We start from the raw sequence: 13,434 nt of genomic DNA, 5'->3' as shown, positions 1-13,434 counted from the left end.
CAGCTGCTTCAGGGCGTGGCGTGGCTGCCCATGTCCCCTCGCCTTTAGGCAGTCTCTTTCGGGCGATGGAAGCTCCCCAAATGCAGTCACCAGCCACTTCGATCAGCCGGTAGAAGCGGCCTCGGGGCGAGCGTACACACACACTCCCCTTGTCGCGAGGCCGCTTCTATCGGCAGACGAAAGCTCCCTTGAAGGCAGAGTCCCCAGCCACTTCAGGGTGAGGCGTGGCTGCCCGTGTCCCCTCACCTTTAGGCAGTCTCTTTCGGGCGATGGAAGCTCCCCAAGTGCAGTCACCAGCCACTTCGATCGGCCCGTAGAAGTGGCCTCGGGCCGAGCGCACAAACACACACTCCCTCGCCCGAGGCTGCTTCTACCGCCGATCGAAGTGGCTGTTGACTGTATTTGGGGAGGTTCCATCGCCCGAGACTGCCTAAAGGCGAGGGAACATGGGCAGCTATGCCACGCCTCAAAGCGGCTGGGGACTCTGCCTTCAAGGGAGCTTTCATTGGTCGATAGAAGCGGACTCATGGCGAGGGGAGTGTGTGTGTGCACTCGCCCCGAGGCCGCTTCTACCGGCCAATCGAAGTGGCTGGTGACTGCACTTGGGGAGCTTCCATCGCCTGAAAGACTGCCTAAAGGCGAGGGGACACAGGTAGTCACGCCACGCCCTGAAGCGGCTGGGGACTCTGCCTTCAAGGGAGCTTTCGTCTGCCGATAGTAGCGGCCTCACAGCGAGGCGAGTGTGTGTGTGTGCTTGCCCCAAGGCTGCTTCTACTGGCCGATTGAAGTGGCTGGTGACTGCACTTGGGGAGCTTCCATCGCCCGAAAGAGACTGCCTAAAGGCGAGGGGACACGGGTAGCCACGCCACACCCTGAAGTGGCTGGGGATTCTGCCTTCGGCTATCAGGGTATTCTAGCCTAGGCTACCTGCAGGGCACTCCTAAAGGCAAGTTTTCTCCCCATCCCCCCGCCCTTCCCCCCCATTTCTCTTCACCTCGTGTAGTTCTAACGATGTGAGAAATGGCGGGGAAATGCATGGTTTATATAGGCCTAAATTTTGGGGGAGGGGCTTAATTTCACCTCATGCCTAGAAATCATGCTGGGCCTTCCTATTGGTGGAGGCTGTATTGTTGGAGAAACACAGTAATAGCTGACCATCTGTCATGATTTAATTGGGGTAACTGCTAGAATTCTGACAGCTGCTGTAAATGCTGATGCAATGAGTATGAGTCAGCAGAGTTATTGCCGCTTTAAGACCAAGGATGGGTCAGCCAGCAGGGTTATTGCCACTTTAAGAAGCTGTAAAGGGAGGCCATGAGAGGGCATATTTCTCTTCTTCTCATGTTCTATCTCCATTGTAGTTCTCTGTGCAGAGTAATGAAGACTGATTGCTTGCCCGGTATTTGCCTACCACGTATATGTATGCATATAGCAGTCTTGTTTATAAACCACTGTTAAAAGACAAAGCCTCTGTGTGCTGTGTTTTGCTCCTGGGTTGTCTCACAATAGTAGTCACGCTGCAAACTCTTTGACAAGAATGAAGTTCGGACACTGGCACTTTATAAAACAATTCTTCAGACTAATCTGTGAAAGAGAGAAAACCCAAAGGTACACTTTTATTCAAGATATTATCATGACAAAGCCAAGATTGCTTATCTGTGCCTTAGAACCATCATGTTTTTAATCCCATCAAAGCGAGGAAACCAGCAGAGTTAATAGAACATAAAAAGTGTTGACAGCCCTCACAATAAACAGTCTGATCAATCAGAGAAATAACGAGAGATGCAAGAGAACAAACTCCAGAGTTGCTCTACTGTCACTCTGCTGGATGCTTCTAGCGGCAATTGATTGAGAGATACAAACAGTGAAGGACGTCATAATAGATCGTCCAAAAAAGACTAGATTCAAAGTTCTGTGAGGACAAATGCTTAACATCACTGAAGTAATCAGTTGTAGTTATTCTCCATTCTCTTTAGAATCATCATTCCTTATATTCCACTCTCTAACATTTCGTTGTGGTAAAAAAAGAAAAAACAGCAACATGATATCCAACATCTGATCGCATAAGAAGATAAGGCTATAGTCTGCAAATTTTTTGACACACAATCCATGTATACAGTTCTAGTCTGTTTTTATGGGTTTCTCTTGAATGACTTTTTCTATGCTCATATAGGCACCGATGTTGAGTAAATACCATTCCCCATATAATTATATGATTTTTTAATGCATGTGGATCTTTTGATGGGAAGTGAGGGACGCCAACTCAGGGAAACATTTCCCACACTCCATGCATTGATATGGTTTCTCCCCAGGCTGGCTTGTGTTATGTTCAGTATAATAGTATTTTTGACTGACGCTTTTGTCAAATTTCTTGCCCTGATATGTTTTCTCCCGTGCATGGATCCGTTTATGGGAAGGGAGAAGTTTTTGAGAATGGAAGCTCTTTCCACATTCCATGCATTTATAAGGCTTCTCACCAGTGTGGATTCTGTTATGTATAGTATAATTGTATTTTTGCCTGAAGCTCTTTGAACAGTTTTTACATTTATAGGGTTTTTCCCCAGTGTGGATCCTTTTATGGGAGGTGAGAGAACTTGAAGCTCTAAAGCTCTTTCCACACTCTGGGCATTTATATGGTTTTTCCCCAGTGTGGATCCTTCTATGGGAAGTGAGAGAACGGGATTCAGTAAACCGTCGTCCACAATCAGTGCATTCATATGGTTTCTCGCCAGTGTGAATCCTTTGATGGCAAGTAAGGGAACGGGACTCAGTGAAGCATTTCCCACACTGCACACACTTATATGGTTTCTCCCCAGTGTGGATTCTGCTATGTCTAGTATAATGATGTTTTTGACTAAAACTCTTTCCACATTCCTTACATTGATATGGTTTCTCCCCAGTGTGAATCCTCCTGTGGATAGCAAGGGACCCTGAATTAGTGAAGGGCTTTTCGCACTCCACACATTTGTATGGTTTTTCTTCAGCGTGGAACTTTTTATGGGAAGTAAGAAAACTGGAAGCTCTAAAACTCTTTCCACATTCCATGCATTTATATGGTTTCTCCCCAGTATGGATTCTGTTATGTTCGGTGTATTGATATTTCTGGATGAAGCTCTTTCCACATTCTTTGCATTTGTACGGTTTCTCCCCGGTGTGGATCCTTTTGTGGTACGTAAGGTGACTGTTCTTGTGGAAGCCCTTTCCGCAATCTGTGCATTTATATGGTTTCTCTTCCGTGTGGATTCTGTTATGTATAGCATACTGGTAATTTTGACTGAAGCTCATCGCACAGTTCTTGCATTTATATGGTTTCTCCCCAGTGTGGATCCTTCTATGGGAGGTAAGAAAACTTGATGCTCTGAAGCTCTTTCCACACTCCTGGCATTTATAGGGCTTTTCCCCGGTGTGGGTGCGTTTGTGGTAAGTCAGGGACCCTGATTCAGTGAAGCATTTTCCACACTCCTGGCATTTATACGGTTTCTCCCCTGTGTGCTTTCTTTTATGGAAACCAAGGTGTTTTGCAGAACGGAAGCTCTTGGGACACTCCGTACATTTATAGGGTTTCTCCCCGGTGTGGATTCTTATATGGGAAGCAAGTAACACTGAAGCTCTGAAGCCCTTCCCACACTCCTGGCATTCATATGGTTTCACCCCTGTGTGGATTGTTTTATGAGATGCAAGGGACCCCGACTCACTGAAGCATTTCCCACACTCTGTGCATTTATATGGCTTTTCCCCGGTGTGGATTCTTTTATGGCAAGTGAGGGAACTTGATTCAGTGAAGCATTTTCCACACTCCAAGCACACGTAGGGTTTTTCCCCTGTGTGGATTCGGTGATGTACGGTATAGCTATGTTTTTGATTGAAACTCTTTCCGCATTCTTTACATTCATACGGTTTCTCCCCCGTGTGGATTCTTTTATGGCAAGTGAGGGAACGGGACTCGGTGAAGCATTTGCCACACTCGGTGCACTTATACGGTTTCTCTCCCGTGTGAATCCTATTATGGCAAATAAGATGACTTGGATTTTTGAAACACTTTCCACACACTGTGCATTTGTACGGTCTCTCTCCCGTGTGGACCCTATAATGAGAAGTAAAATGACTTAAATCTTTGAAGCACTTTCCACACACCAGACATTTGTATGGTTTTTCTCCTTGTATTCTCTGACATAAAGTAAGGAGGAAGGTCCTTCTGGAGCGTTTTCCGCTTTCATTCTGTTTCACCACGATGTGGCTTCTGCAACAATCGCATAATCCTGATACATCTGTGGCTACTTTTCCACACCTTGGACACACTTCTCTTTTTTGGTGAACATTTTTGGCTAAGAAGACATTGATATCCGCACAGGGTAAAGTAGAGCATTTCCCTGGCTCGCCCTTTAACTGTTTTTCCACAGGACTTGGCTTTCCAGAAAACTTCTCCACAACTTCCTTTTTGTCTTTTAGGAAAGGTGTTACCGCCTCCTGACCAGAACTCTCCATCTCCCATCCATCACCTGCTTCAAAGAAAAAAGAAAAATGGACACAAAGTGAGGTACAAACGGGCTCAAGCATCATTGTTGCAAGCCCTTATTTGAACACTATCAAACCTTCCCTCCAGCTCTTTTTCCTTTTAGCTCTTTTTGTGATTCCTCTATCTACTTCTGTCAGGGTACGTTCATAACATGGGGCTGTGCTTGGTATTGGACTGATATAAGATCTATCACAGGCTTCTTTCTCCTCCTCCATGATGCAGAACTGCCTACCTTATCCCTAAGCAACATCAGCTCTATTAGAAGATAGGATCTCCAGAAGATAGGCTTAAGATGCAGAAGGATCTCGACTGACTTGAACATTGGGCGCTATCTAACAAAATGAAATTCAATGGTGAAAAAAGTAAGGTTCTACATTTAGACAAGAAAAATCAAATGCACAGGTACAGTATAGGCAGTACCTTGCCCAATAGTAGTAACTGTGAGGTGGATCATGGAATCCTAGTGGACAATCATTTAAACATGAGCCAGCAGTGTGCTGCAGCTGTCAAAAAAGCCAACACAGAGGGTTAGAATCAAGATCATGTAAAGTGTTATGCCTTGGTAAGGCCAAACTTGGAATACTGCATCCAGTTTTGTTCGTCACGTGTAAAAAAGATGTTGAGACTCTAGAAAGAGTGCAGAGAACAGCAACAAGGATGATTTGGGGACTGGAGGCTAAAACATATAAAGAATGGTTGCTGGAATTGGGTATGTCTAGTTTAATGAAAAGAAGGACTAGGGGTGACATGATAGCAGTGTTCCAATAATTCTCACAGTTCTCAATTATTATTCTTTCTTCCACAAAGAGGGAGTCAAGTTATTCTCCAAAGCACCTGAGGGCACAACAAGAAGCCATAGATGGAAACTAATCAGAGAGAAGCAACCTAAAACTAAGGAGAAATCTCCTGACAGAACAATTACCATATTTTTCGGACTATAAGACACACCAGACCATAAGACACACCTAGGTTTACCACTGCCAGGTAACACTGGAGCCTTCACTACCAAGCAGCTGATTGGCAGTTGGATCTGCCTCCTGGAACATCAGCTGTTCTAGTCAACAGGAATCGCCACCACCACCTATCGCCACCACCACCTATCGCCACCACCGCCTATTGCCACTGTCATTTGCCGCCGCTGATTGCAGCCGCCACTTATCGCCACCGATCGCCACTGCCGTTTACTGCCAATCACCACCGTTTGCCACCACCATTTCCCGCTTGAATGGTGGTTGTAGCAAATGGTGGCGATCAGTGACAATAGACAGCAGTGGCGATAGGCAGTGGCGACAATCCTCGCCACCTAGAACAGCTGATCGGCGGTATTCCAGGAGGCTGATCCAATTGCCAATCAACTGCTTGGCAGTGAAGGCTCCAGTGTTCCCCAGTGGTGGCAAATGGCAGCAGCAGTGACAGGCAGTGGTGATCTCCCTCCCTCTCCCTCCGTTGCAATATTTGCTCTCTAAGACGCACAGACATTTCCACCCACTTTTTTGGGGGGGAAGAAATGTGTCTTATATTGTGAAAAGTATGGTACTTTCTACAACAATTTCAGCCTAGAGAAAGAACAGTTCCTTACTTAAGGAGGCCACATTCTTTGCATTTTCCAGCATAACCTCTTGGTACAGAGTCTTTTGCTCACAATCCAGCAGGGTCCACTCCTCCATAGAGAAAAACACAGCTACATCCTCAAAGGAAACGGAATTCTGAAACAGAAACCACACATATTCTACAAACATCCTTCTTAAAAAACAGTTGAATAATATATACATGAACTTTTTTTTCTTAAAAGAACAAACCTGATTCCCAACTAGAATAGATAAGCAACTGCCCTGAGTTCTGAACCTCTGATTAAAAATATACCTGGGGGATAATCTTTTGTGAATTTGGCCAATTCTCAATTATGTCAGGTGCAGTAGCAATGTAACTTGTTGTATACCCTTCTATTAATGTCCAAGGACACAGGTGAAACATGAACAAATTATCTTGTTACCAGGGAGTCTAAGAATAAAATTAAATATACTCTGCAGGCCTTCTTCAGAACAAAAATGGATCTTATTGTATTTTTAAAATTCAAAGGCTAACTGAAGGAAGTACAGTGAAACATCAGGTCGCAAATGCTCCTGTTCGTGACCAAATCGGGTGGCAAACAAAAAATCTACCCGATTTTTGAATTGGGTCACGATTCAAAAATCGGGTGGTGAACAAAGTCGGCGTGGAGGGATTCTCTTTCCACACTGATTTCCCCTTTGGCACCATTTTTTTACTGCGCGCATGCAGTCAGTCATGCTTCCGGACACGACCAAATCAGGTCGTGACCGGAGTCCGGGAACGGATTACAGTCACGACTCAAGGCTCCACTGTATAGATTTGAAGGATGACTACAACAAGAGTAGACATATTGTAGACATTGGCTACATAATATAAACTTAAGAGGAACCTTGTGCTTTCTCTTAAGCCAGGGGTGTCAAACTGAAGCCCTGTGGGCCGGATGTGGCCCACAGGGTGGTTAGATCTGGTCCACTGAGCTGTCCTAACAGCAAAGGACTGTTCCATGGTAGTTCTGCCAGCAAAAACAGAGTTCAGGAGGGCCACAAACCACCCCCCATAAGCTCTGTTTTCCCTGGCAGAGAGCTGCAGGAGGCAGTCATGGCAGATAACGGGGCCCAGAAGCCCGTTTTCATGGCAGAGCACTCGGGCCACCACATGCGCCCCCGATGAGTGATGTCATTCTGGCCACGCCCCCGCCCCTGAATTCAAACACAACTCTGATGTGGCCCTCAATGAAATTGAGTTTGACACTCCTGTCTTAAGCAGATCATCTTAAACTACAGTCAATTAAGAATTTTAATACAGTTGTCAGCTTTGAAATCCTTATTCATCGCTGCCACATAGCTTGAGGAAGTGGGAGGGGGGGGTGATTTTTATTGAGTAGCTCTAAGTAGACAAAATAGAATTCTTTTGTTAGTTCAAGGTCATGGAGTGTGGCGCAGAAACAAAAAGGAACTTACTTTGGGATTGGTTCATGTGATGTGATGATGAGAGAAAAGGGGATGGTTTGTAGGTTGGGACATTGTGGGAAGTCCGGGAAACTTTTAGTTTCAAGATTCCACAGATGTGCCAGGTGCTATTCTAATAAAGTTACTTTTGAGATTATGCTTGTATCGGAGTTACTGATTGGAATGGAGGTTCCCTGGAATGCTGACAACAGTAAGCCAGCCTCATTCAACTTCTCATCCTAATTTCTTTCTAGTTTTAATATCCACATGTGTGTGCAACATTATTTAGATAAGTTTTAACCTGGGATTGCTGATCAATATTGCATGGTCATATGCTGCAGAGTTCAAACCATAATTACATTACCAAGTACATTCCACTCAGCATCCAAGGTGGAGAAGAGGATGGTTTTGTATTGTTAAGATGATTCCTCTTGAATTACCAGTAACACTGTGTTGAGGTAATTCCCCGTTAGGAGAATGAGCGCACACAGGGAGTCGTAGTGAAAGTGGTGAAGAATAACACACAAACGGCACACAGATGCACTGAATAGTAAAATGTAGGTTTTTACTTCCAGTAAATGGTTAAGCAAAGTCCAAACACAGTCCAGGTCATTCACGGTTAAAGCAGTCAGTTTTCAGTCCAGGGATAATCCAATAACTAAGTCCAGTATCATAAACAGTTTAGTAACAGACTTACATCAAATCCAAGAATAACGACAATCAGCAACAATCAATAGGGAAATGCAGAAATGGCAACTGTCTCAGCAATAGGACAGAACAGGACAACTCAGGTTTCTGGCTCCATCTTATGGCCGTTTGAGGAACCACACCCAATTACAATTTTAGCATTCCCTTAAAGAGACAGTATTAAAATGTCTATCCTGGTTTATATATTTTCCAACCCAACTGTTAGGTGACTTACATTCCTAACACACTGTGACTTCCTATTGAAGTATCTGGAAGCTGCTTATGGAAAAAAAAACCTCCCCCCATTTTGGATAGGGCTGGATCATTTTGGACAGGGCTGGATGATAGCAGTTTGAGGAGGGAAAGATCTTCCTACCTTCCTTGGAAAAGCAAGTGCTCCACCACGGACAACCGATGTTCCAGGAGATGCCATTGATGTTGCTCTGGTCTCTGAGAGTGATTTAAAAAAAATCAGAGGAACTACTTGTTATAAAAACACTCTTCTTCTTCTTGTGCCATATCCCTCATCAGACATTGGCGATCATGTTGGCAATCCTACTATCAACTAAAAATATTCTCTTTTGGTCTTTTTAGCTGCCAGAAAAAGGGAATGGGAGAAAACAGTGCATTCCTTAAGTGCCTAAATAACCACCCTGGTAGCCCAAAATTGTCGGAGCGCAATTGTTTTCCTTTGCTCTTCTCTCCTTTCCTTTCTGCGCATAGGCGCATCTGGGATAGGCCCCAACTGTTCCTCTCCCTCACTCAGCTCAGGCCCCAAAGACAACTGCCTCTCCACCTGGGGGAGGGTGGAAGGCCATGGCTCTCCCTGTGTCTCTGCCTCTGTTTCCTTTATCAGAGCCTTCCAAAGGCTCTGAAGCTGTCCCAGGCTCCCCCTCAACCTCATCTGACTCCTCTGCTAGCTCTGCTAGTAGCTGACGGGCCACAACAGTAAGGTCCTTGAAATGACATAAGCTCTGCTCATGCTGGAGATGACCAGGGAAGAATGAGTGAGCTGGCTGCATAAGAAGCGAGAAAGGAGGAACCCATCTTGAAGCAGGTGGGGAAGCACTTCGTCTTGAAAGAAAACCACCTGTTCTATCCTAGGCTTCCCCAAAAAGCACTAAGCCAACTCTGAGTCCCAGCAAAACCTTTTATTAAATGTGAATTTAGTACATTCACGTTCAGCCAACGGCTTGGCAAACAGTCTTGCAAAGGTATACTAATTAGCTCAGACTTTATCTATCTTGGAAAGCTGCCCGGTAAATATTTCCACACAAAGTGCTGACAGGGAAGGGCTGGATTACACCTGCAAATCTTCACAAGACTGGAACAAACGAATGAGGAAGCGAGTTGTTTCCTGCAAAAGCCCCCTGCCCTTTTGCTCCTTTGATGGGAGGGGCCATTCATCGTCTACCTGTGGCCTTACTCCCACGTCGACCCTGAGTTCTTAATTGTTCCTTCCTTTTGGCAGTTCTGCAAATGCACAGGCTGGGAACTGGTTCCAGAAGCTCCCCTGCCTCACTAATGTCCGAGCCCAAAGGCAGCTGATGATTACCAGCCTGCCCTGGCCCCATCTCTGCCTCTGATGCAGAGCCCTCATCCAAGCCTTCCTCAGCCTCCAAGACTGGCCCAGGTTCCTCCCCAACCTCCTTGCTACTGTCCGCCTCTGCTGCCAGCTCTGTCAGCCACCAGCGGGCCACAACACCACCCAGGACTTAGTAGGTGATTATTGTCCAGTTCCTATCCATTTAGAGAGGGCTGTAAAGCACTGTGAAGTGGTGTATAAGTCTAAGTGCTATTGCTATTCTAAGGAGCCTTTATCTGATGGTCTCTTTGGAGATGAATCTTCCTGAGGGATTGCCCCAAACAGCATCTCTAAGAAGGGAACATCCCCTTTTCCTCAGAGCCGTTCAGCAGCCATTTAACTCAGAGGCTTCCAGACTCAAAACAGCACCAGAGAAAACAGCACAAGTGTTCTTGCGAATTCTGCAGTATAGAAATGAAATAAATGATTACTATTCTCATTAATACAGGGAGGCGGTGGCTCAGTGGCTAAGACGCTGAGCTTGTTGATCAGAAAGGTTGGCAGTTCGGCTGTTCGAATCCCTAGCATGGCGTAACGGAGTGAGCTCCCATTACTTGTTCCAGATTCTACCAACCTGGCAGTTTGAAAACATGTAAAAAATGCAAGTAGAAAAATAGGGACCACTTTGGTGGGAAGGTAACAGTGTTCCATGTGCCTTCGGCGTTTAGTCATGCCGGCCACATGACCACGGAGATGTCTTCGGACAGCGCTGGCTCTTCGGCTTTGTAACAGAGATGAGCACTGCCCCCTAGAACCGGAAACGACTAGCACTTATGTGCAAGGGGAACCTTTACCTTTATTTTAATTAAAGCTTCTGTTTCCATACTTCAGCCTGCCTTTCATTGAGGATCTGTATATGGCACGAGCCAGAAAGAGGGTTGTGAAAATATCTACAGACTCCTCAAACCCTGGACATAAATTGTTTCAACTCCTTCCCTCAAGAGGACACTATAGGGCATTGCATACCAAAATAACTACACACAGTTTTCCCCCCATACTTTTCCTCTGCTAAACAACTAATTCCCACAACACCATCTATGCCCTAAGGCTAGGCTGTCAAACCACATAGTAGGGCTGTATTACTATCATCCTTCTCATCTTTCCTATTACCTATTCCTTTAGCATCTTATGACTATAACTTTGTGGTTTGTATGACTTATGTTGACTGCTTTTATTTAGTATCCTATTATGATTTTATGTTGATTGCTTTTATTTAGTATCCTATGACTATCACCGAGTGTTGTATCTTATGATTTATGATTGAATTTTATGATTATGATCATGATTTTTCACTTGTTGCTTGTATGTGCACTGAGAGCTTATGCACCTGAAACAAATTCTTCGCGTGTCCAATCATACTTGGCCAATAAAGAATTATGTTCTATTCCATTCCCTATTCTATTCTAATTCCTAATTCTAATCTAATATTAATCCTTATTCTATTCTATTCTTATTCTATTCCATTCCATTCCATTCTAATTTATAAATTCGTTCCATTCCCTATTCCAGTCCATTCTTTGTTCTGTTCTGTTCTATTCCAATTCCTAATTCTAATCTAATGTTAATCATAATTCTATTCTATTCCTAATTCCTATTCTATTCTATTCCATTCCATCCTAATCTCTATATTCCATTCCATTCCCAATTCCAGTCAATTCCTATTCTATTCTATTTCAACTCCAATTCCTAATTCTAATCTAATCTAATTGTCAGATCTCTGACAGGCACCCCCATTCAAATGATAAGTCTCTAGCCGCATCTCTCAGAGTAAAAAAGATTGATTTATTAGGAGCTGACATGTCGGCGTTTCCGGTTGCAGCTGACTCTGACAAATCATTTTCACCCTTGACCCTGGTCTTCCCACCACTCCTGGATGTATATTCTCCAATAAGACACATCCATAGCCAAGAATCATCAATCATGCTCTCCAGTAATAATTTTGAGTGCCAGAGGCTTCGGTTGCCAAAGCAATTATCTCAAGCATTTAAGGAATGCACTGCTTTCCTCCCTCGCTTTTTGCTGACAACTAAAAAGACCAAAGTATTTTTTAGTTTACACTAATATTAATCATAACTCTATTCTATTCCTAATTCCTAATTCGTATTCTATTCTATTCTATCCCATCCTAATCTCTAAATTCCATTCCATTCCCTATTCCAGTCCATTCCTATTCTATTCTATTCTATTCTATTCTATTCTATTCTATTCTAATCCTAATCATTATAAACTCTAATTTGGAAACTTAGAAAAGCAGGCTATTGGTCACCTATTCCTATTCTATTCCAACTCCTAATTCTAACCTAATATTAATCCTATTTCTATTCTATTCCTAATTCCTATTCCACTCCATTCCATTCTAATCTGTATAGTCCATTCCATTCCCTATTCCAATCAATTCCTATTCTGTTCTATTTTATTCCAGTTGCAATTTCTTATTCTAATCTAATCTAATATTAATAATAATTCTATTCTATTTCTAATTCGTATTCTATTCTATTCCATTCCACCCTAATCTCTATATTCCATTCCATTCCCTATTCCAGTCAATTCCTATTCTATTCTACTCCAATTCCTAATTCTAATCTAAATATTAATAATTCTATTTTATTCCTAATTCATATTCATTCCATCCTAATCTCTATATTCCATTCCATTCCAATTCCTAATTCTAATCTAATCTAATATTAATCATAATTCTATTCCATTCCAAATTCACATTCCGTACCATTCCATTCCATCCTAATCTCTATATTCCATTCCATTTCATTCGATTCCAATTCCTAATTCTAATCTAATATGAATCATAATTCTATTCCATTCCTAATTCACATTCCATACCAATCCATTCCATCCTAATCTCTATATTCCATTCCATTCCCTATTCCAGTCCGTTCCTATTCTATTTTATCCTAATCCTAATCATTATAAACTCTAATTTGGAACCTTAGAAAAGCAGCTTACTGGTCACCTATTCCAACTCCTAATTCTAATCTAATATTAATCCTAATTCCTATTCTATTCCTAATTCCTATTCTACTCCATTCCATCCTAATCTGTATATTCCATTCCTAAACTAAGAAGGGGGGAAAACACGTCAAACCGTCTCTCTCTCTCTCACACACACACACACAAACACAAACCCACCTTGTTTTTCCACCCCCTTTCCAAAGACGCTCCTTCAGAATATGTCCCCGCCGCTTTGGAAGCGTTTTCTCATCCAAGGCAAAGCTTAAAGACCGGAGGGAGCTGTCCGGGGCTCCAGCCAAGAGCCTCCCCGTAGGAGGGACTCGGCAGCCCAGCTTTTCCTTGCTGCCCCGCCCGGGATGCCCAGCTAGGAAGCTGCAGGCGGAGACTCCCAGGCAGGCAGGGAATTTGCTTGCACAGGCACCCGCAGGGGAAGAGGCGGCTCTGCCCTTCGCCCGAGCTCCGATCCCCAAGCGAGGCGCGCAGGGGAAGGATCCGCGCAGCTCCTTCCCACCCAGCCCAACCCAGCTGCGCAGCTGCAGCCGCGCGCATGCGCCTTCCTCCCCGGCAAAGGCTTTTTCCGCCAGCCGGGGTGGAGGGATTTGGGGGGCGAGTTGCGAAAGCACCGAACGGGTCTTTCTCCTAGAGAGGCCCTCGGCCACTTCCGGGGTTCCCCCCCCCCC

General features: G+C 44.2%; 1 protein-coding gene across 2 annotated transcripts; it reads right to left on the bottom strand.

Annotated features, from left to right (window-relative positions):
• Positions 1-1,585: 1,585 nt before the first annotated feature.
• LOC113425943 (uncharacterized) lies at positions 1,586-13,434 on the bottom strand. 2 transcript variants are annotated; one of them, XM_087953622.1, is made up of 4 exons: positions 12,932-13,434; positions 8,579-8,652; positions 6,096-6,222; positions 1,586-4,502 (listed from the first exon to the last, which is right to left on the bottom strand). In XM_087953622.1, exons 2-4 carry the CDS (start codon positions 8,633-8,635, stop codon positions 2,221-2,223), a joined length of 2,466 nt encoding a protein of 821 aa, XP_087809748.1. In that variant the 5' UTR covers positions 8,636-8,652; positions 12,932-13,434; the 3' UTR covers positions 1,586-2,220. The 2 variants fall into 2 exon arrangements, with proteins under 2 accessions (XP_087809748.1, XP_087809749.1); XM_087953623.1 differs by having other exon boundaries at positions 1,586-4,499; positions 12,932-13,278.

This window comes from Notechis scutatus, chromosome 2, assembly GCF_049901735.1.
Source record: "Notechis scutatus isolate UNSWTSFEM ecotype Mainland chromosome 2, rNotScu1.2, whole genome shotgun sequence".
NCBI classification, from domain to species: domain Eukaryota; kingdom Metazoa; phylum Chordata; class Lepidosauria; order Squamata; family Elapidae; genus Notechis; species Notechis scutatus.
The sequence above is the reverse complement of the archived record's forward strand: the minus strand, read 5'-3'. Positions and strand labels throughout refer to the sequence as shown.

Excerpts from the sequence above, each read along its gene's own strand:
- LOC113425943 (XM_087953622.1), bottom strand. The coding sequence starts at position 8,635 with ATGGCATCTCCTGGAACATCGGTTGTCCGTGGTGGAGCACTTGCTTTT. Across the intron at positions 6,223-8,578 it reads CACTTGCTTTTCCAAGGAAG|AATTCCGTTTCCTTTGAGGA; the intron begins GTAGGAAGATCT and ends TTTCTGTTTCAG. Across the intron at positions 4,503-6,095 it reads AAAGAATGTGGCCTCCTTAA|CAGGTGATGGATGGGAGATG; the intron begins GTAAGGAACTGT and ends TTTTCTTTGAAG.